At 33.0% G+C, this 24785-nt stretch overlaps 1 protein-coding gene across 1 annotated transcript in view; it reads left to right on the forward strand.

The window, feature by feature from the left end:
* The first annotated feature begins 5597 nt into the window (after window positions 1-5597).
* Window positions 5598-24785, forward strand: part of LOC145277029 (PDZ and LIM domain protein 3-like) — a 163871-nt gene continuing 144683 nt past the window's right edge. The window contains exon 1 of the mRNA XM_080128633.1: window positions 5598-6132. Coding sequence (XP_079984759.1) covers window positions 6031-6132 — 102 coding nt within the window. The 5' untranslated portion in view covers window positions 5598-6030. The remainder of the gene's footprint in view (window positions 6133-24785) is intronic.

Genomic DNA, 24785 nt, shown 5'->3' on the forward strand with positions numbered 1-24785 from the left:
TAGAGTGTATGAGCTACTTGACATCCAGCTGTAAGGTTAGGCTGAGGGACGGCTACAGTACGATGCAACACAGTGAAGTGTAATCATCTCAACTAGACCATCTGTATAAAGTTGAATATCGAATGTAGCAGCAAGTCCTAGGAACATCTCCTTCTTCTATTATATAAAGGGGACCTGTCTGTGCGGTTGTATGTCTAAGTCTTTTCTTATACGCATCCGACCGAGTCGAAACTGATATCAGCTAAAAGGGCAATACCACGGATGCATATATATGAAAATTAGGAAAAAAGATTCATTCCGTGGCGGTCAACTGGACCACTTTTTGGAAGGGGGGGGGGTTCGTTTTTCGCATCACTTTTTTTAGCAAGTCACGCACACGTATTAAACTAAAACAGTTTAAAACGCTTATTTTGCAACATTATGACATCATAAGCACGGTGGCCGTGTGAGCAAAAGCGTTTTCCGTACGTTTTTGCCTTCTGCCCGTCTTTCGCGTTTCACGTTCGAGCCACCGCGGCTCATTTGGATTTTTTGTCGCACGCCCACTTCCTGCTAATTTGATTGAAAGAAAAGTTGTTTTAATTGTTTATTGGTCGGAGGAAGTTTTTTTTTTCCAGCGCACGGACAACAAAAAGTGCTCAATATCCAGAGAATAGCTTCTTATCTTTGTATCCCTTCTACCGAAATATCTGGTAGGAAGGTTGTCATATACGTACTTTTTTTTGTGATTATATTTTCGTGTTTTTATCTGTCTTTATTTTTGAAATTGTTGTTGCGGTATCGACATTGCCCATGACGGAGTTGACATATAATAATGAAAAAGTGCTCAATGTCCTTAGTATAGCAAGTGTGTTCAAACGGAACTTCATGTTGACCTGAGCAATACCGAGTATTCATGCTAGTATATTAGAAAGAACAGCTAGAAACAAGTCATACGTCATCCACCGTGACTATGCGATTTCTAGTTGTTTGATCGAAACATTGCGCGTAATGTTATTACATAATGATCACGTCAAGACACCAGTTCCGGTTAGATCATTAAAGTTAAGCGACATTGAGCCTGGTCAATACTCAGATGGGTGACCAATTGGGAACATCAGGTGTTGTATGTCTGGGAGCTTGGAGAAGGATGGGTGCCGCCAGGCTATTCTTATCCAAGACACCTGCATGAAATAATGCCCCCACATCCACGACCCCGGACGGTTGAAGGAATCATCATCAAGGAGTTGTGTTTGAAGACTATGAATACGCAATCTTGTAGGCACGAAACGAGGTAAACAGAATAATGACAATATTGAATTTTACAGAATGGAATGATAAAATTTCGCTATAGAAAAGACGACATGATTCCATTTCTGTTTGATGGAAACAAGTTTTTTTTGTTGTTGCAGACCATCTACTAGTTGGCCAGTTGTGTACAAATTCCAAGAGCGATAGAAGCCTTCTATCATGTCTGAAAGTTCACAATGTTCAACGAGTGAGATCGGAGATCTGCCGCTGTACAACTCATGCTCTCTGCCGATCCAAGTTATTACAACAGGAGCATTGTAAGCAATTGGTGGATTGAGATGCCAAAGAAAGTTACATCTGGAGATGCAAATGTTACTGAAGTTAGTACAATGAGTGTTTCCATTGAGGATCAGGATGAATTGACTTGTTAACGGGAGTTGGACGAAGGAGAAACGCAATCAGGCTAGATAGACATGTGGCGGCGAAAATCATTTTTAGTGGTCTCGAAATGAGAGAGTAACTCTAATAAAAACTTTTGTTAAAAAAACTTTTATCTTTTTCTTCTCTTTGTTTGTAACTGCAACATTACTAAAGTATATATATATATATATATATATATATATATATATATATATATATATATATATATATATATATATTGTTTTTAAAATATAATTGTCCACTGACACGTGTTCTGTCGTCTACGACTCATTAGTGGCTGAATCCAGCGAGATTCGAAATTGAGACTCCATAAAAAGAAGCCTAAACTTCTACCACTGGCCGATATCGCGAATTTTTATGTAGATATTATTTAAATAACACACACACACACACACACACACACACACACACACACACACACACACACACACACACACACACACACACATACGCTGTCTAATACTAGAAAAGCACACACTGTTGTTACAGTCTTAAGGAAGTGAATATCCCTTTAAAAAACTTATAAAGATGATGGCTTGTTTTTCCTTTTTGAGAAATGCCCATGGTACTAAGTGGAAAGGATTAGTTGTGTGCAAGACCTTTCGTCAGTATAATTAATTTCACTGCAGTTGCTACAATATTCACACCAGTTCGTGGCATGTATAGGCTGGACAAAGCTTGAAGAAGCGATACTCTCAATGATTGGAAATAATAATGTTCGAATCAATGGCAATGAGTACTATAAAACTTGTGGCGAAAAGATCTAGGCCTGCAGATGTCCAACGTCATCATTTTGCCACCGCGAAAAAGCTTAAATCTATGACTGTTAATTACTGGAACGTTTAAACATTTCTATCTTATTCAATTTTGATTTATTTGACAAAACAAAATTAAAAAAAAAAATATAACAATTGTGCTTCAATTGTCATGGAGGGAAATGTTGGTAAAAATTTATATAAAAAAGGATAAGTAGTCCAACATTTGTCGAAATTCACCTTTAATTGTATCGTTGTTGGCGTATTTATTACTTCACTTTGAAGTATATTCCAAGGTTCAAGGATTCTGTTTGAGAAAGCGCCCCCTCCTTTGATCAATTACATCAACAATTTAAATTTCTATACTAAATTTCTCTTAATCTTTTTCTCGGAACCTACTGCACCGATCTGGCTAAAATTTTGTATGGATTTTGACATGATAGCAAGCATCTAACCAAGTATCGATGCATAGTTAAGGGTTAATAGAAATTAGTCGCCCCAATAGCACATTTACTTTAGAAATTATCTCGGAAGCTACTGAGCCGATCTCGTTTAAATGCCCTTTGCTCTTTCCTGCAATCTCTTTCCCACAGAAGAGACGTTGCGAGCCTGTCTATGCTTTATCGTTATTTTTATGGCAGGTGCTTGTTCGAGCTCCAATCTATGGTCCCCCCCCCTGTCAAACATTCACGGGAAACACTCGTTTAGCTGAAACCACTATCAATAATTTCCCCCACTCTTTATCTGTGCCCAAAGCTAAACGTAGATTCCACGAACAAAGCTTATTTCTTAGAACTGCACGCCTATGGAACTCTGTTCCGTTTGCTTGCCTTCCAGCTGACTACAATGTGGTCGTCTTCAAGTCCAATGTAAACAAGTTCTTGATGAGTCGTCCTCCTTAAGTAATCCAATTTACCAAACTTACACTTCTAACGATTACTATGATATTGTCTCTAGGACTACTGTACACTCTTTAACCCTTATCCTCAAGTGGTCTCTGGGCCTTGATAAGTGATGATTCCTTTGTAAAAAAAAAGTATAACCAGTTCAATCAGTCAGACAGTGGGTTAATTAACCATGAAATTTACACAGACCCGGAACTGGTTACATTAAAAAAAAAAAAAAACGCGTCAAGAGGCAATTTACCGCATCAGGCGGTTTTAATTAAGTTGTGTTATGTTCAGCATTGTTTTTCCTATTGAGAAGCCGCTATTATTTTTAATGGGAGAATCACTTAATTGTATGAAACAATTCTCGATGACGTTTACTAAAGTGGAAGAATTTCTATCTAATGAATAGAAAGACACGTGAAAGCATTTAACGTTGTTTACAGCTCTGTTTATTAGGTTTGTGAATGAGAATAAGTACTAGTAAAGTGAAAGCGATGTTTGATATAGCAAAAAAGGGCAGATAACCTGTAGAGGCCCAAGAACTGAGTAGGAGCATGGGCAACTATGATGTTACACGGGGCTTAGAGTGTTCATCTATTTTATTAATTAAGCAGCGATGAGTTCCGAATAAACCTGGAAAACACGATTAGAAGAAACTTAAATGACAGTAAATATTGAGATCAGAAAAACCACGAAATTAATGGAAATAGCTGGAATATTAAGATAAAAAAACATAAAATGCGGACACCAACACATATAACCAGGTTGCACTAATCATAAGTTTAAATAAAATGAACATTATAAACACTAACACAATAAAATAGGGGGGGGGGAAACATGAACAAATCTTCTTTCTTAGAACTGCACGCCTGTGGAATTGCCTTCCGTTTTCCTGCTTTCCGGCTGACTACAATATGGTTGTCTTCAAGTCTAACGTAAACAAGTTCTTGATGAGCCATTCCATATAAGTTAACAAATTTACCGAATTTCCATTACTAATGATTACTATATTGTCCAATTTCTACTGTACACTCTTTAACCCTTATCCTCGAGTGGCCTCTTGGCCTTGATAATGTGGTGATGCCTGTATAAAAAAATAAAAATCTATAATAACCAAGTCAATATTTAATAACCCGACGAAGGTATATTGTCACGTAAAAGGCTACTATTTGAGATCGTGTCTAACAAGAGACTCTGGGGAGTTGAGCAGCGAGATGTCTGTTCACATTACATTTAAACTTCTGCAGATTAGTGAAGCAGGAAACGGAGGGAATTCGCAACTCTAGCAGTCCGAGGGAAGAAACTATTAGAGCAGAAAACTTCCCGCCATCTAGAGATTTTAACAGTAAAGGGCGAGATTTTGCTGCTTATCGGGTTAGTCGGGGGTATGTATATCGAGGGGACACAAGTGTTATCAGTTCATCAGAATACATTCCATTAAAGTACTTGTAAAATAGGCACAGAGATGCGGCATTACGGTGATGAAGCAGAGGTTGGAGCTTGGCGAACAATGTGGGACCTATTAGATTTGAGACTCTGCTTTTAATCCTGTCTAAAAGTGAGATAGGATTTAAAACTGTGTAAAGATATTGAATACTCCTTTCTAGCACGGTAGAGGGAGCCCACCTTTTTTGCAGCAGCCTTAGTAATGTCACCAACGTACTCGTTCCAATTCCTATTGCTTTGTGAATGTTAGACCAAGGAGTTTGAAAGATGAGCTCTCCGGTACGATATTATTTGTCATGGCAATCATTGCACCAAGTATCCAAATATAAGGAAGAACACTTTCACCTACAAAAATGTTTGGATGCCCGTTGACATTCACATGTAAGGGCGCCTCAGGCGATTTGTAGAACAAGCCACCGCAACAATGGCCTAGACTCTGGTGGTTTTTGGAAACAGAGAGACACACCCTCCCTCCGGCTGGAACTAAACCGAACTTCCATGAACAGAGATTATTTCAGAAAATTCCCGTCGTTTCTAATCCTCTTAGAGTATTGTTTATCTTATCAAACCTTATCCTTGAATGGCCTTGAAGCCTTTATAATGGTGACTCATTAGTAGAAAAATACATCAGGGGTTGAGTTAAAAGAAACGAGTATTTGTTCTATTGCATCGATGTTAAATGTCGAATTGTGCGCGCGCGCTCGCTCGCTCGCTCGTTAGAGAGAGAGAGAGAGAGAGAGAGAGAGAGAGAGAGAGAGAGAGAGAGAGAGAGAGAGAGGGGGACTAAAAAGAAGAATTTGTATACTATCGCTGTCAATTCTGAGAGAGGGGCATCATTCTTTATTTAGGTGTAGCGCTGTAAGTGCCAACGCTCAGTCAGTCGAACGTTTCCTTTCTTTCTATCTCTCTTTCTATTTAGTTAGCTACAGCGCTACAGGTTTGTTTCTTTGAGGGGCTGTCGACAAGACCTCATACAGTCGCATCTACATCTCTCTTTCTCCCACAAGAATATTCAATATTTTTTTTAAACAGTTTTTTTTCACAAAAGAAATAAATACTTTTTTTTAACACAGGCAAACCCAAAGAAAAAAAAAAGTTTTGTTATTTCTTTCTTATTAAAAAAAACAAAACAAAAAAACTCGCCAACTGCAGACTCGGCTGAGACTGGATACTTACATTACATTGTATTTATTTTTAGTTGACGATTCTGATTAGCCGCGTTCATTTGTAACTTTGCAACTTAGCACGGAGGAAGGATATTATTTACGATGGCTGTAGTTATCAACCTCTCAAGGGGCCACACTGGGGAGTCCTGGGGATTTCGGTTAGCCGGTGGCACGGACTTCGGACAGCAACTTTGCGTGAAAAAGGTAGGCACCTAAATTTTTTTTTTTTTTTTAAGTTTTATGCAAACAACAAACAAAAAACAAATAAACAAAAAAAAATGTCAAAATTTACCAAGTTTGATGATCAAAGTGTAATATCGGTGTAACAACGAAGAAGCACCGTGAAAATTGAGTTTTGCTAAATTGGCGTAAGATTTTCAAAGTTTTCAAAAAAGTATTACTTTGCTTGTTACGATTAGTACTCTCCAACTCCCTCTTTCTTTCTTTCTTTCTTTCTTTTTTTTTTAATGAAGCAAAACTCAATTTTCGCTGTCCCCGAAAACTGTTTTCATTAATAATTAATTTTCTAGCTTATAGTTTTTCATAATTTTTGGATATGTTCATTACTGTGATGTGACAAACAAGGAGATACCATTGGTTCCACTTTAAATTCAATATTTTGATTTTTGAATTTCGCTCTCTGATAGTGAAGAAGAAGCACTGTAATATCTGTTTATTTTTGAATTCATTTATTAGTTTGGGAAATGATATATACTTCCTTCTGACATATTTTTCGAAAGTAAATAAATACTATATATGTATATGCGCATGTGCCTGCGTATCTGTACGCATGTAAAAGCGCGCGCGTGTGTGTGAGTGTGTGTACTTCGGTACTCAAACGTCACAACAGAGTCCACTAGAATATATATATTATACTTTTTTTAGAGGTAGCGCAATTTAAATTGACAACTCTGTTTTCTTTATTGTAGATTTGGAAACTATACTTATTTTGAGTTTAGCTTGGTTTAGCAGCGTTTTCAAATTGCAAATGATACAATCAATTTAACGAGAAAAACATTTAATGAACGAATAATTGAAAAAAAAAAAAAAGATAGACCTGTCAACTAGCAACCGCATTTGTACGATTTAACCCCATGAGATTATTTTCGTTGGAGCTATGTAATAAACCATGTCTACGCTGATAAACCAGACACAAAAGACTACTTGAAAGACAGCATTTAATGTGTTATTGTCGAAATACAGCCCTATTTAATACATCGAGTTTGTACATATTGTACCTCTAGATTACGGCATATACATGCGACCCGCTATGTCATATGCCCGAAATTATATGCACATTATAAATTTTCAAAAATTAATCTTTAGAATAAACCATATATTTGCATAATGAACATATTTTTCTGTCATTTATTTCAATTTAAAGCTCGCTACCTCTTAAAAACATCCTTTATATATATATATATATATATATATATATATATATATATATATATATATATATATATATGTATGTGTGTGTGTGTGTGTGTGTGCGGTTGTCTGATATCTTGATTTTCTATCGAAAGAACTTCATTGAATTAACGAACATAACACAGCATAAAACATAACACAGCATAAAACATAACACAGCAAGGACATAAGAAACAATCGAAAAATTTCGTTCAGATCAACAAACGTCTTCAGAAAAAGTTTGATTTGAAGAAAATGTCAATTCTTCCGTTTGTTTTTAATTTTCTTCTTAAACTTGACTATTTTTCCTTCAGTCTTTCGTACACTCTATCTCCATGAATATTGTCTGTATGATATATCGTGTACATATAAGCTTGACACATTCGCTATGTCTAGCTCAGTAAAAATGTTTATGTGTGTTTAAAGGGAGGTAATATATATATATATATATATATATATATATATATATATATATATTGTGTGTGTGCATATAAACCTTGTGACCTTTGGTTACCTCATGTGAACTTAAAGGTCAATAAAAGGTAGGCGATAACACAACTATGTCTATAATGAGTGTTTATTTTTAGTACGAAATAGACATGCACATGGCAGCGCATTTCTCATCTCCGCCCCCCCCCCCTCTCTCTCTCTCTCTCTCTCTCTCTCTATATATATATATATATATATATATATATATATATATATATATATGTGTGTGTGTGTGTGTGTGTGTATGTGTGTGTACATAAATGTATATATATACATATGTCTGTATATATATATATTTATCTATCTCTCTCTATATATACATATGTATGTGTATGTATATATATATATATACATGTATGCATGTATCTATATATATAAATATATGTATATATACATGTATCTCTCTATATATACATGTATGCATGTATCTATATATATAAATATATGTATATATACATATATATATGTATATAACAAAAATCCTTTTCTAATCCGTCCGTAGGAAAACGATACCGTGAGGTTGCTTGCCAGCTAGCTACAACATGGTCGTTTTCAAGTCTAATGTAAATGATTCTTGTTGAGCTGTCCTCTTATATAATTAAACATTACCAAAGTTCGACACACACACACACACACACACACACACACACACACACACATATTATTGAACGCATGGGCAATGCAAATTTGAATCAAATATCTCAGATGTTTATCAAAAGATATCAATAAGCATTAACATCTAAGTTGTTTAAACTTTATTTTTTCAAATATTTTATAAATATAATAAGTTACACGCTGCACGCAATGCTTCAAGTGATTTTGGACACGTTCTCGCCTTTCCTCTTTATTTTTTTATATGCATGTGTGCATAACAATCCAAAAACAGTCTGTTAACTTGTTTTACTGATTATTAATATGATTAGACCTGCGAATCCTTCAAGCTAAGATTGAAACGCATCAGTTTTCTCGACAGTCTTAGCTTTTATGAACTGAATCAGCATCCCGCTATCTTTACTCTGTGCGGTTCCAAGCCATTACTGGCACCATCCCATCCCCCAAGCATGATAAACGAGTTGTTATTATTATAACAACAAATATAATAAAAGAATGCCACTGAGCAGGTGCCTTAATTTGGTAAAATCTTCAATACCGTCTAACTTCCTGTCTTTTGAACATTTGCTATGACGTGAAACGTGTAATCGATTTACTGAATACATTTTTTAATGATTTGAGGCGATGCTTCATAATTTGTGCATTCATTCTTTTTGCTAACTGTTTTGCTCATCTTTATAGTTATTGTTTCATCACGTTTCGGTTAATTCATCCTCTGGCCTTCTTCAAGTGATTAACCACGACGGGATAGAAATGATGAGGCTTGTAACTTATCCCTAGTAATTACTAGGGGCTATGACAACAGAATATTCTTTTCATTATTTTGACTCTCGAGTATATATCAGTTTATATGTTTTTAGATAGAGTGATGTGGTTCTCGATTGATTCACTGTGTCGGATATATAAACGAGAGTCAAAACAATGAAAAGAATATTCTGTTGTCATAGTCCTAGTAATTACCGCCTTCCATAGTTAGTGTCTCACCAGGTTTTGGCCAACTAGTCCCCTGGCCGGCTTTGGGTAGGATTGCAGCCGCTATCTTCAGACAATGTTCACCTGGAAATGCCTCTATCCCCTGCGGCACGGGCCCCGAAATGCGATCAAAGTTGGATTTTATGGTCTTATAAATTCAATTTTGTGTTCTTATCTGGTCTTCCATTGTCGGTTTCCTACTATTATTTACTTATTTTTTTGATGAATAAATGCATGTTGTAAGTCGCAATTGGATGTGTTTTGTGATTAAAAACTGTCGTTTATGACTGGGATTTTTTTTGGGATAAGGATTGATAATTTGTAATGTTCAGACTACTGTTCTCATCCTGGCTGTTAGTCTCACAACGTGTTTGCCGTTATAACCTACAATCTTCGGCGACGTCTCGTCGAACTCGGGAAATCTGTATGGAATTTCGAACGAAACCCTTTACTTAATCAGCAGGGGTAGATTGTTTTCGTTCTGTTAGCCATAATCGGGTAGAAGTCTTAAATAAGTGTTAACATCCAAGATGAGAACGGTAGTTCGAATGATCGAAATCATACAATGCATTGGTTTGTTCGAATAAAAAATAGCTACTAAGTGGCGACCCCACACTATTGATGCGGGGGTGGGGTTAGGCACGAGCATGTAGCGCCGTTATTAACTGCAGCCAAAAAATCATAGGAAGTGTTTTTCTTCTACTTTTTAAACCACAGAACAGAATGCCAAATTTAGAGCCGAGCTAATCCGCACGGCTTTAAGCATAAGACGTGGGAAACCCAAGACGATTTCAAATTAATTCTTATACATTCATTTGAAGTAGCTAAGAAAACAAAGAAAAAATGATAAGGTCAATTAGCTTGTTGAAAATGTTTTATCCTTCTTTATATATATAAGAGAAGGGGGAGAGAGCAATTAGCTGTATTGAAAATTTAATAAAGTGTTTCAGCGAAAGACTGCGAGAGTTAAATACGTATTTTTGGTTTAAAATCCACCGGGCAATCTAAATGGTTTCCATTTTTTTTCGAACTCTCTTTATTTACGAGTCACCGAGAATTTTAAATGGGGTTTAAGGGCAATTGCAAAACACTAAAGGTTTACACGGGTCAATAAAATCAAACTACGTCTTTGGTATTTTAATGTATAGTATAATATATATATATATATATATATATATATATATATATATATAAATAAATAAATAAAGAAAAGACGATATAAGACTATGTAGTAATATATATATAATATATAGATTTATTCATTCATTTATCCAATAAGGGTATACATCAATTGGGGTGTAGAGTAAGTGAGAACTGTTTATACCATGATATTTCGAAGTCTAATGATTCTCATTAGAAGAGGAGAGAAGATGTGTCGCATTTCTCTTATGTTATCTAGCATCTTCTCCACTCTTTTGATGAGAAGCATTAGGCTTCGAAATACTATGGTATAAAGAGTTATCACTTACCCTACACCTCAATTTGATGTATACCCTTATCGAATCTCTCTCTCTCTCTCTCTCTCTCTCTCTCTCTCTCTATATATATATATATATATATATATATATATATATATATATATATATATAGTTTTATATCGTCATTTTCTTTCTTTATTGATTTCTATATAATCTCCAAAACAATTTGTTGAATTTTGCATTATTCCGGTAAGTCTCCTCTTAACGAATTGATCTTATTCTCTTTTTTTAATCTTTATATATATATAACTATTTCATTTACTCACATGAAATGAATATACGAAAGTATAAATTTATGCGTAAATTTGAAGTATTTACTTCAAAAGTGCTCAATACGTAGGTAGAGCTAATTAGTAATTTATAAAATAAATATGGGGATTAAGCTACACTGAATATTCTGCGTTTCATCCACTCTAGGATTCTTCAGGCTTATGTGCGAATTTTGTGGTTGCCTGTTGCTTTTATATACGCACTTTCTATTGAGATTTTAGTAAGCCAATCAGCTTTCTAGTATCCACCGCGCCCTTCCTATCAGCCAAATATATCTTATAAATTACTATATATATATATATATATATATATATATATATATATATATATATATATATATTAAAACTTAGGATTATTATTCCCTGCTGGGATGAAATATGGAGGCCTCTAACTAGCTTAATAGATATATTTTCATATTGCTGTTACTAAGTACTGTTGCATAAAATGCGGAAAATATATACGTTATACACTTTATCACTTTCTAATATTATGTGTCTGCACGGAAAAACACATGTATGTATATGCATATGTGTACGCATATATTATGTATAGCAAAGTGTACATGCACATATACATCTATGTATACAACTATTTAAATTAATCTCTCTCTCTCTCCCTCTCTCTCTCTCTCTCTCTCTCTCTCTCTCTCTCTCTCTCTATATATATATATATATATATATATATATATATATATGCATATTTACGTTTTCCTATTATTTTCCATGGATTCTTTGTGATTCGATGTCATTATATAAACATGCTCGCCACTGACTACGCCGGGTGTTTGCCGTCTTGTGCAAATAAACGTATCAAACAGTGGCGACAAGTAAAAATACTAACATTCCTTAGTTGTACATACTTTTCAAACACCTGAGATATTGTGTCATTTTCGCAGGTTCTTCTCGTAATAGTATTCGAGTTATATGACCTTTTTGAGATGAGAAGGGGAGGCCAAGTTAAACGGGTTTTAAGATGCATGAGTTCGAGAGTGCTTATTAAGATAGAGTTGACAGACAGACGTTTTTTTTTTTTTTTTTTTTTTTAAATATGTCGTTTTAAGCAAAAACAAAATGACATACTTAATTGTAATGTCAAAAATAGTAATATGTCCAAAACTTACGAAAATTCATCGAATAGAAAGTTAGTTATAGTTAAAATAATTTTTACGGAAAATTAGGAGAAATCGTAATTTTCTTAAAGTAGACGTACACAGGGGGACATAACCGGATCGACTATCATAGATTGCTTGTCCATGGCGACCAGCATGTTAACCTTATAGCGACAGACTTTACTAAAAACACAATAGCGGTTGTTCCACTCAATGAATTTTCGTAATTTTTGGATATATTACTATTTTCCACATTGCAATAAAATATGTAATATCGTTTTTGCTTAAAACAACATATTTAAACAGCCGATTTGTAAGATTAATGCATCCACATTAAACGGAAGTTAATATGTTCGGATGTGACGAGAGTTTGCGATTAATGGGCTTAATCTTTGATTCATGAGTAATACTTCAAACTAAACAAGAGTTTTGGAGTTAACGGGCTTAAGTTAAACGAGGCTTCGAGAATAATATGTCCAAACGGATTTGTGCATCGTTTATTTACTTTAAAACAAAAGTAGGGTCGAGTATTAAGATAGAACAATGATAATGTCTGACATCTGTGGAGTCTCGTTAATCGCTCAAAAATAGAAAATCAAATAAAATACTGGTAGAAACCCATTCAATAAATGTCAATAATCGTGTGAAAATGTAATGTTCTAATAATATCTTGTTTAATTTTCGATTTTTAAGCGGTTATCGAGATTTCGCAAATGACCATTTAATGTCAGCCATTTGTTTTCTTGTTCTAAGTTAAAACTCGACACTATTTTTGTTCCAAAGTAAATAACGTTGATTCTAGCCAAGAGGCGCTCCTATATCATATTCTATATCATATCCTATATCATATTCTATATCATATTCATGACAGATTCTATTTAGATTATTTATGGAACCTTGGCATGTACTAACACTTCGGTTTAAAATTCAGGTTTAAATGATAGTTGGTTATTAAAAGTTTAGAACCAACTGATATTTCGCCATCAACTAGTTGGATTTCAGACGAAGTGAACAGTTCCATACGACATCAAAGTCAACATCGATCTAGTGATCTAAAAAAAAAAAAAAGAAAAAAAGAATAATATAAACAGAAGGAATCTCAATATTTTTTGAACACAACTCCCTTAAAACATCAAGCTTCAGTTTTGAAAGTGAAACAAATAGTTTATTCAAGTGGATGCCTGCCTAATCGTGTCTGAGATAACAACGCTAAAAATAACTCGGGCGAAAGACTTAAAAAAATTAGGAGGAAACTCCCACTTAAAAAATATATATAGATATGCATATGTATATATATATTTTAAATTCCAGAGAGAAAGAGAGAGAGAGAGAGAGAGAGAGAGAGAGAGAGAGAGAGAGAGAGAGAGAGAGAGATTAGAAATATATCGGTTATTACGACGTTTAACCGTCGGATTTTATTAACGTTACTAGCAGGAATCGTTAACCGGCGTTGCCCAGTGAAAAACATGACCCTTCCAGTAAAAAGAATTAGACTACGGTTATTGTTGGTAGTCAACCCCCAACTTCCTCATGTTAAGAACGGCTTTCGGAATAGACACCCCAACCCCCTCATGCTAAAAATGGCTTTCGAAATAGACACCCCAACCGCCCCATGTTAAAAACTGCTTTCGGCATAGACACCCCCCAACTTCCCCATGTTAAGAACAGCTTTCGGGATAGACAACCCAAACCTCCTCAAGTTAAGAACGGCTTTCGGAATAAACGGCTCAAGTTTTGAGAGTTGGTGGATTGTATAAGTATTTGCCTCAAATTTAACCTGGATATTCGTTGTCAGCATACTCACCCGCAAATACTATAAAAAAAATTTTAGGGAGTGTCAGTGTCAGTCGGAGAGAAGAAGATTTGTTTATAGCACGTGCGTACAAACCTGACGGCCAATGAAATACCCAAACAAAGATTTTACTTTTTATAAACCGTTTCTCGTGAAAGGTGACTATTTCCTGTTAATTTCAGTGTTATATGACCAGTAGTTGAAGAGCTTGTCTGTTAAATATTTTCATACAAACACACACACATACATCTACTATTTTATTTATATAGATACAACAATGTAAATATTTATCCTGATTTGAATAAAAAAACAAAAAATATCATAAAAAGAATAAAAAAAAAAAAGATTTTTAATTTGTTATCAGTTGTTATTTAAAAATATTTATTCATCTAATTCATGTTTTTATTTTCTTGATTTAAATTTTAGTTTTCTAAAAGTTGTGTAAAACTTATTCAAGAATATTGTTTTCATTTTCCAACTATTTTTCATTAAATCTGTTTTCCGTTTTCAAATAATTTCTAATTGAATTAGCTTTGTACTGACAGAAAGGATATAGTTTTCAATGAAAAAACTTACGCAGCGTTTGCACGAAAAAACAAACAAACAAACAAACAAACAAACAAACAAACAAACAAAAAAAAAAACAAAAGAAAAAATAAACAAACAAAAAATCAAACAAAAAAACAAAAACAAAACAAAAACAAAAATTATCACGAAACTTCCGTCCGGCATCTTCCAGGACCTAACCATGGTAATTTTAAATAAATAGGACAACGTGATGGACCAATACGTTTAACACTATTAAATGTAGCAATTTTACGTTCAATAGTAGTTTTTATTATATTTATGGGATATCGATTGCTGAGAAAAATATTTGTGATTTCACCAAGTTCCGCATCAAGACGGTTTGGTGAACAAATCATGAGTGCACGATGTGTAAGAGCGCTAATGAGGTTTATTTTTTCTAGACTGAGGGGCAAAGGAAAACCAATTAAGATAGAGCCCTGTAAATGTAGGTTTTCTGTATACAGAGGTCTCAAACGTAGAACCAACTGTAGAAACACGAACATCGAGGAATGGAAGAGAGCCACAGTCATCGACCTCCATAGTAAATTGTAACGATGGATGCAAGTTGCAAAGAAGACGAAGAAACTGTTCAGCTTCACTCTGTGAGAGAAAGCATGCAAAAGTGTTATCAACGTAGCGTGTATAGAATGTTGGTTTAGTAATTTTGGAAAATAATTCGTTTTCCAAAAATCCAACGAAAATGTTGGCTAGCGAAGGACCAAGAGGGCTACCCATAGATATCTGCCGGTACATAATGTTGTTGAAACTGAAGGAAACTGATTTAGTGGCAAGTTCCATCAGTTCAACGAAAATTCGTTCAGGAAATTGTGGAGATTTTGAGGGGCCACGATATAGATAGTCAGCACAAATACCAATGGTTTCATCCAAAGGTATATTAGTAAAAAGACTATTAATGTCAAAGGAAGCCAAGAACTCGGTATTCTTAAATAAAGATAATTTGTGTATATGAGACACAAATTGAAAAGAATCAGAGATACAATGGACCGAATAAAAAGAAAGCACAGGTTTAAGAAGATCAACTAACCATTTCCCAAGTTCGTGTTGTGCAGAACCCAACATAGATAAAATGGGTCGCAAAGGAATGTTAGGTTTATGAAACTTGGGTAAACCGTACATTCTAGGCCTTTGAGCGCAAATGGGTCGGATTCTATCGTAAATCTCCTTAGAAATAAACCCGCTTTTATAAAGTTGAAGAAATCTTTTCTGGATTTTTATTTCCATTCGAAAAGTGTCATCATGGCTTAAATCACCCAACCGGAGAAATTTATTTTTATCGTCCAACATTTGTAAGATTTTGGAGATATAATCCGTTTTGTTAAGTATAACAACGCCCGATCCTTATTTGGGCGAGTAAGATAAATGTCGGAATTAGACCTAATTAATTTTGCCGCTTCAAAATGATTTTTCTGCCAAAAAAAATCGCTAAATTTAGTGTTTATGGCAGAAAACCTCCGACCTAATTCGCCTAACTGAATTTTAACACTAGTTAATTCATCAGTGGAGATAGGCGAATGTTGTTTTAATTGAGTATATAATAATTCAATTTCACTAAATATTGAAATTTTATCAACATAAAGGGGAGGAATGCAAAATTGTAAGCCAGCAGATAAAACAAATTCTTCCGTATTGGACAAAACATAAGAAGAATAATTAAATATATGTTTATCCGAATTTGTTCTAATCCCAAACTTCTTAGTAATTAAATTTTTTAAATATTTATCATAAGAAGAAGTACATTTATTGAGGGTAAATTTGTCGCCATTGGATAAAAATTTGGAAAAACGGAGTTTATCAAAGAAAGATAGTTCTTTCCAAACCATGGCCCAAAGTAAAAGGTGTTTACTACGTAACGAATTATATGTATCGGAGTTAAATAGGATTTCGTCTTGTAAGAATACACGTTGAACTGCCAATGTATTTCTACATTTAATTTTAGAAATACGATGACATATATAACCGAGAGCTACATGATTAAGGCGGCAAGATTTAAGAAATTCCATCCTACACTTCAAAACGATTAACTTATTTTTAATACGTATAACTTTGTTTAACGTTTTGATAAATTGTGAGCTGTACCGACCTCGAAAATATGTAAGTACATTCTTGGTACAACAAAATGGAAGGAGAAATTTCAGAGGAAACATAATTTAATTTAAATCAAAGAAACAAAAAAAAAAAAAACAAAAAAAAAACGGGCAGGTGGAATTGTTAAAATTTCCTTAAGGCCTTATCGTCTGACCCTCTAAGAGGAAACGTCAGAATGATAAATTAAAAGCTAAGAATCGAATGAGGAAAGAGGGAAATTGGTTTCAGTTGGAAAACCAGTGAGAAAAAAAAAATAATTCTTACTGTTCAGGTGGTTCTAAATCAGTAAATATTTCCAATATTTTCCATATATATATATATATATATATATATATATATATATATATATATATATATATATATATATATATATCTATATATATATATGTAAAATAGTTATTCACAGATAAGCCCTTGTGACAGCAAAACAAGTATCTGTAGATAACTATTCCATCTATAAATAAATCTATATATCTATAAAAGTGAAATCGTGTGTGTACATTTCTCTACTAATCTACTCTGTCAATTTTCAGTCTTTAGACTCGAAGTTTGACATAAGGCGTATTGAAATTTGGGAAAATCTTTTTAATCGGTTTTCGACCAGAAATTTGTCTGTCAAGGGGTCAAAGTTCAGCAATTTGACTTTTGAAACTCCTCCGCCAATTTTGAGTCTAAACACTTAAATTTAAATACTTGATCCATGTCCAAGTAACCTACATCTAAAATTTCGATTTGAGCCCAAAACAACAAATGTTAAACGGTCAAAATTGGGGTCAAAGTTCAAAAAATTTGATCTATGTGGTCTCTAGCAAACTATTCAGCCAAATTTTTGGTCTAAAAATTTGAAATTTTACATAAAGTATATTCACACATGCAGCAAGCTTTTTAATCGGTTTTTGGACGAAAATTTGGCTGCCAAGAGGTCAAAGTTGAAAAAGTTGGCCTTTGCAAATTCTACCAAACTCGTCCGCCAATTTTGGGTCTAAACATTTAAAATTTTAGATGTAGTCAAACTTCTTAATATACAGGGTGTCCGTAAAGTTACTATACAGTCTTATTCTGTTATTGTATTATATTTGTATTAATAGTTAATATTTATTTTTTTTTACAGGTTTATTTGTCTGTATAGTAACTTTACAGACACCCTGTATATATATATATATATATATATATATATATATATATATATATATATATATATATATATATATGCACATAAAGTTATGAACTGTATATAGGACCCGGGCTGAACTGCTAGTAAATAAAAAAATAAGTAAGAAAAACAAACGACATTTATCACACGTTCTGAAAAAACAAAACAAAAAAAAAAAAACAAAAAAACAAAACAAAACAGTCCGATAATACAAATCAAAGGGAGGAATCTCACGTGTATGTAATGAGAATAAATTCCCCAAGGCTCAGGAATTGTTACTAGTAATGCAGTTATTTTTAGCGATAACATAAAAATATTACGATATATATATATAAACTCAAATGACCTTGCAACGGATGTTGTAACCCAACATCCGGTTTACGACTTCCGGTTGCGCATGTGTACATAAACATAAACTCATAACAGCGTAAACAAATAAACACAAATCGCTGACCGGTTTCATTCGAACAAACGGACGTCCTTAGAAAAGCGAATATCTTAAATTTATTGAATAAAAAACTTCAAGTTATGGGAAGCAAACGCACAACGTGATTACAAATAATACGTATAATCATCGACCTGTTTCATTTATACGATATATATTATACTAAATAATCAACAATAATCAACGCGACAATAAAACATATTGTTTTACTGTGTACGTTTTCAGCGTCCAATTTTTTTCACGTTTAAATTATCCAAATAAACAATTGTTAATACTTTCTGCTTTTTTTTTACATCGTTCATTTCCGTATTGCGTTTATGTTAATTTAACACAATTTTCTTACAAATAAATATACTCGTTGACAACCATAAGAGCATTTTACAACGGCGATTTACCCACCGCTTTCCTCTAAATAATCAACGCGACGATAAAACGTATTGTTGTTAGCGTCCCTATTGCTTTTTTCGCGTTTAAATTAAGATATATCAAAATTTGAATTTAACTTAAAGTATTATAGTATCTGTTCAGTGCACATTTACCTAAAAGTATGACAAACCACTTATAATTCAATAGCTGTAAGTTTTTTTTTCTCAAAAATAAACAATTATAAACAGGACGACTCATAGAAATCCATCTATATTATTTTTTCATTTTAATATACTTTCATAGAAATGTTTGTTATGTCACAAAAAACTATTTTCTTTACGTCACAAGTGTCAGGCTCGTACATTAATTCCATAGCTAATATAACATACTGACCCAACGGGTCACTGTAGTGCAAAATCAAGACTTCAAGACAAGGTGTTGATGGCAACAAAAAGTGTATTTCATTTTACGTTACAATTGTTTCAATGTCCAGTTCGACAATTTCAAGCATTATATCGTTTGAAAAATTTTCAAAAACCAGCATTTCTTCAGACTTTATGAATAAACACACTTTTGGCAATGTAGCATTTTTTAATAGAAAAAAAAGAGGGGAATCCCTAACGGGAAAAGCATGCGAGAAACATTTCAAACGATATAATGCTTGAAATTGTCGAACTGGACATAGAAACAATTGCAACGTAAAATGAAATACATTGCCATCAACACCTTGTCTTGAAGTCTTGATTTTGCACAAACAGTATATTAATGCTCAATTATGAAATCAACCATTTTTGGCTTAAAACCTATTTGTATAGGAAAATTTACTGAATTACACGAACTCAGTATATTAATATTACATATACATCTCTCTCCCATCTCTCTCTCTGTATATATATATATATATATATATATATATATATATATATATATATATATATATATATATATATATATATTTAAATAAGGGGGTAGTCACCAACAATGTGTATTTTTTAACATTATTTTATTATTCCGTGTCTTGGTTTTTCATTGAGAATTATGTTTGGATCATTGTGATAATGTTTTTAAATCATTGAAATCGTTTTGTTGGTGACTACCCCCTTATTTAAATATACATCTTTCTTTCGTTGGAATTTCTTAATCCATTATATATATATATATATATATATATATATATATAAACAAAATAAAACTTAACACCGAATTTATATAGTTTATGTTATTTGCTATTATGCATAATTGTTATTTCTGAAATTTTATAGGAATTACTGATATATTTTCAAATACATAAATCCACAAAATTTACTTATATATCTGCATATGAATTATAGAGGTGTGTTTTCTGTTATTTGAAAACGAATTTTTAGTTTGAACCAGCGCCATTCCAGGAGAGAATTTCAAAGTTTATGTTACACAAAACACCGAGAACGAACCAGGAATCGTTAGCTCTCAAGAAACTGACAGAACTGAGTAACCGGAAAAGCATATGCGAGAAACGATAATAATAGAAGCACCGACGCTAAGAATGTTTACGAGAAATATTAACCAGTAGGAACGATATATACATCAGACGAAAATGGCAATATATGTGGAAGTACTAGTTGAACATTGTTTTCATGTATATAAATATGTTTTTCCTTTTGGAAAATAATAAAAAAGTAGTCGGAAACCTACAAAAATATGATAAACCGGCTTTAAAAACTATGTCCCTCTATCTTTTTTTTCACCGTTATTGCTCGTACCTACCAATTTCTTTTGCGCCTCAGTTTCATTACACGATAGTTAGACAGAATTCAAGCATTAATATGTTTCCGAACTTCTTAGTCCATGACATTAATCAATGGAACCATTGTATCTTCCGCACCTTCTGTAAGAAAGAAAACACGTAGTATGAGACTCGCACGTCTGTATATTTGTAAAATAAATAACTGACTGTAAAATTAACAATAAACACGGCAAGTTGATAAAAATTCACAAATAGCATCATTTGTTTATGATGAAGTAAATTTGTTCAACTAGTTCATTTTTTTTTCTTCAGATTTACGAGTTTGGAAGCTAAATCGTTTTTCTAGGGGTTGGGGACGCACCCCTACTACTTGAAATAATGAACTATTCAATGACGTCACTTCCGGGTAACAAGAACCGGTTTATCAAAGAAGTCAGAGACAGACACGCGGAGAGTATTGTCGTCACGACTAGTCCAACAGTGAGCAAAGCTATTGCTCAATTACCTTTTTGTTTATGTATTTTGTTAATACATATTTATTTAATTGTTACTGTGTTTTCCTCATTAATTATTCAACTAATAAAAACACAACACTAGGTAATGGAGAAAAAGGACAGACCAAGAATTCATCGAATTTAGTTGACATTACTATTTTTTCCATTTAGCCTCGCTGGTGAGTCATAAACGCGAAATATATATCTGTGGGCTACCATATATATATATATATATATATATATATATATATATATATATATATATATATATGGGTTAATAATTTACTTGAAACGTACTCTGTATATACCAATCGTAATGGATAAAAAATCTTTCTCATAAAAACTTTTTTTATAACATTCGAAACAAGAAGGAACTGCAGAGAGTATCGGTTGCATGAAAAATCTAAGTCGTCCAAAATAGTACTTTTTATAAGTTTGTAAAGATAAACATCTGATGAGTACGTGACTAAATACGTAGCAATAACATAACTTATTAGTCGCAACATCAAACAATATTGTAATGATTACCTTTTGAAAAGCAATAAATGACCAACTGAGAAAACTTGATATTTGGAATCTGGAAAATTTTCATAACATACTATGTATATATATTAGTTTTATTACACAAACATTATTAGTTACATATGTGCATACACGTGTCAGTGGAATCTCCATTTAGAGAGACCTACTTAATCAGACCGAAAAAAGAGGCGACCCTATATATATATATATATATATATATATATATATATATATATATATAGGGTCGCCTCTTTTTGGTTAGGAGCCTGGACTGCCGTACAAACGGTCGGGTTTCAATCCTGGCTTGAGGTAGTTGCCTGTCTAGCCGCACTGATGAGCTGTGAAACAGCGAAACAGTACTGTATGTGGATGACTATATATATATATATATATATATATATATATAGGTAGAGTGGTTCTAACCAGAGAAAAGCGTATATTTAAAGAAGTTGAGCTACCAAAAGTTATTATTTTTAAAATTTTGTTTATTGTTTAATATTTAAGTGCATTTAATTTTTTGTGTTTTAAAATTAATCTTACACATGTTTCAAGTTCCTTTCTCTTCAGATATTATCTTAATTTGATAATTTTTGAAAGGGCATTGCAGCCCTGAAAGAATATTGAAAGCTACAATAAAAAACATTTAAGTATAGTAAATATAGGTAACTCCACTTCTTTAATATATATATATATATATATATATATATATATATATATATATATATGTGTGTGTGTGTGTGAAAGAGGAAGGGAGATTAATTTGTTTTAGAGTGACATGTTTTTTAATAGCTTGCAAATGGTAGATTCTATTTAACCCATACATGAGTACTAACATTTCAAATCAGAGTGAAAGTTGGATGAATATTAACTTAGAGGTAACTCAACACTCATTTGCGTTTCACCAAGAATTTTATCTTAAGGTGATACCCAAGACCAGTACTATTTAAATTCAATGAACATAACAAAACGTTTCAAATAACACAGTTATAAGGTTTCTTTAGTAAAAGTATGGAGAATTATAATGTTTAGAACCACTAATTCAAATAACAAATGCACATGCTAAAATATTCCTGGAGTTTATTAACTATTTTCTGCGGAGTACATGGCACGATATTTTAATTCAATGATTTTATCTGACTTAGTCAGAGTTATTTCCCTTGTGTCTGTTTTTTATTTTTTAAATTTCTTTAGTACCAACTGTTCGTATTTTACTTCATTAAAACATCGCATCTTTTTGGAATTTGCCACTCCTACGAACTTTGATATGAAGGTCTCTTGACGAAATTGGTGTGTCATAGAAGAGTCCAAATTAGGTCATATAGAGCTAGTGTTGGGACAATTAATCGGAATCGAAAATTAGTGCACTTTTCCGATGCCAACAACAACTCTTTTAATTATTCTTGTTTGTTTGTTTAAAACTGAATTTTCATTGCTGATAGTAATGTTAAAATGATAGATATTTATTTACATTAAACTGCTCAATAAACTAAAATCTATATATCCCAAATTACAAGTGTATTTTTACGTTAGAAAACATATGCGCATATTACATGGGTTTTCACAGTAATGACCCACCTCAAAAACAGTTCCATAACTAAATATTTAGAAATTTAAAAATGAATCAGAATTGCAATCGGTAATTGCATCAGAATCGAGAATTTGGAACAGAATCGGTAATTGTATCGGAATCGGGGAAAATATTGGAATCATCCAATAAGAATGAAGAGTTCTTCGAAGGCAAGATACAATACAAGTAAGAATAATAATTATGATCTATATAATAATATGCTGAGGCATTTTATGTTCGTACGTACGTACGTAATGCACACATATTATGAATGTACGTACGTAATGCACACATATTATGAACGTACATACGTAATGCACACTTATTATGAACGTACGTACGTAATGCACACATATTATGAACGTACGTACATACGTAATGCACACATATTATGAACGTACATACGTAATGCACACATATTATGAACGTACATACGTAATGCACACATATTATGAACGTACATACGTAATGCACACATATTATGAACGTACATACGTAATGCACACATATTATGAACGTACATACGTAATGCACACATATTATGAACGTACATACGTAATGCACACTTATCATGAACGTACATACGTAATGCACACATATTATGAACGTACGTACGTAATGCACACATATTATGAACATACGTACGTAATGCACACATATTATGAACGTACATACGTAATGCACACTTATTATGAACGTACATACGTAATGCACACATATTATGAACGTACGTACGTAATGCACACATATTAAAAGTTGATATCATCTGTATGTTGATTGGCACTTAATCTGACGTTGTTAAAGGAAAAATTGTGTTTTATCCATGTTTAAAATAAATTGTTCCGAAATAAATTATATCGTCCCATCGACCAGAACAGTATAATTTTAAATAATTATATTTAAAAAAGTGGCATTTGTTTTTGAAGAATAGTTACCTGACGATTATTTTGACGCAAGAAAACAAACAATAATTTATTGTTTTTTTTTCTTAAATTAAATAGATGAAATCTTCGATTATTTGGTTTATGTAAAGAATATTTAGTTGACATTGACGATTATTTTACGGAAGAGAAAAGGAGCAGTTCTTTAAAAAAAAATAACATTAAACTTGACAGAAATTAATTCAAATATTATTATTAACAAACATACACACTGATGAGGAAAGCACCATGGAATTTCCACTATTCGTGCTAGTATCTAAATAAGTCAGCAATAATGCTAATTATTTTTCCAATATAGATAGTGTGTGTGTGTGTGTGTGTGTGTGTGTGAGTGAGTGAGAGAGAGAAGGCATCATAAAAAAAACGAGTTTTAATACAGTTCAGCATCTAGCGTTCTTGAAAACATACTTAAGCATTTGTGAAATTTCAAAACTGATTTCCTTTTTTACACGGAGTTTTTATTTTATCTTCAACCAAGTCATTCGGTGCCAAATCCAAGAGGACTTGTTTTAAGCTATCTCGATAAGTAAAATAATATATAAAAAAAAAATAAAATAAAAAACAACAAAAACAAACAAACAAACAAACAAACAACAACAACTGCTTCCTTTCTGGTTTCTTTCAACGCTACAGAGACATATTGGCTTATCTTTTTTTTTTCGAAAAGAAAAAAAAAAGATACCGTCTTTGGGTCAGTTCTATGTCACAGGATCTTCCCCAGGAGTGGTGCTACCATATTTGCAGCGTGACGTCAAAGGTCAGGGGTTATCGTTTATTGATAACTCCAACCCAACTATCGAAGAAATAGTAAAATCCAAAAGTAAAAGCAACTAAATAAA

This window comes from Euprymna scolopes, chromosome 5 (assembly GCF_053919585.1).
Source record: "Euprymna scolopes isolate OS-2025 chromosome 5, ASM5391958v1, whole genome shotgun sequence".
NCBI lineage: Eukaryota > Metazoa > Mollusca > Cephalopoda > Sepiida > Sepiolidae > Euprymna > Euprymna scolopes.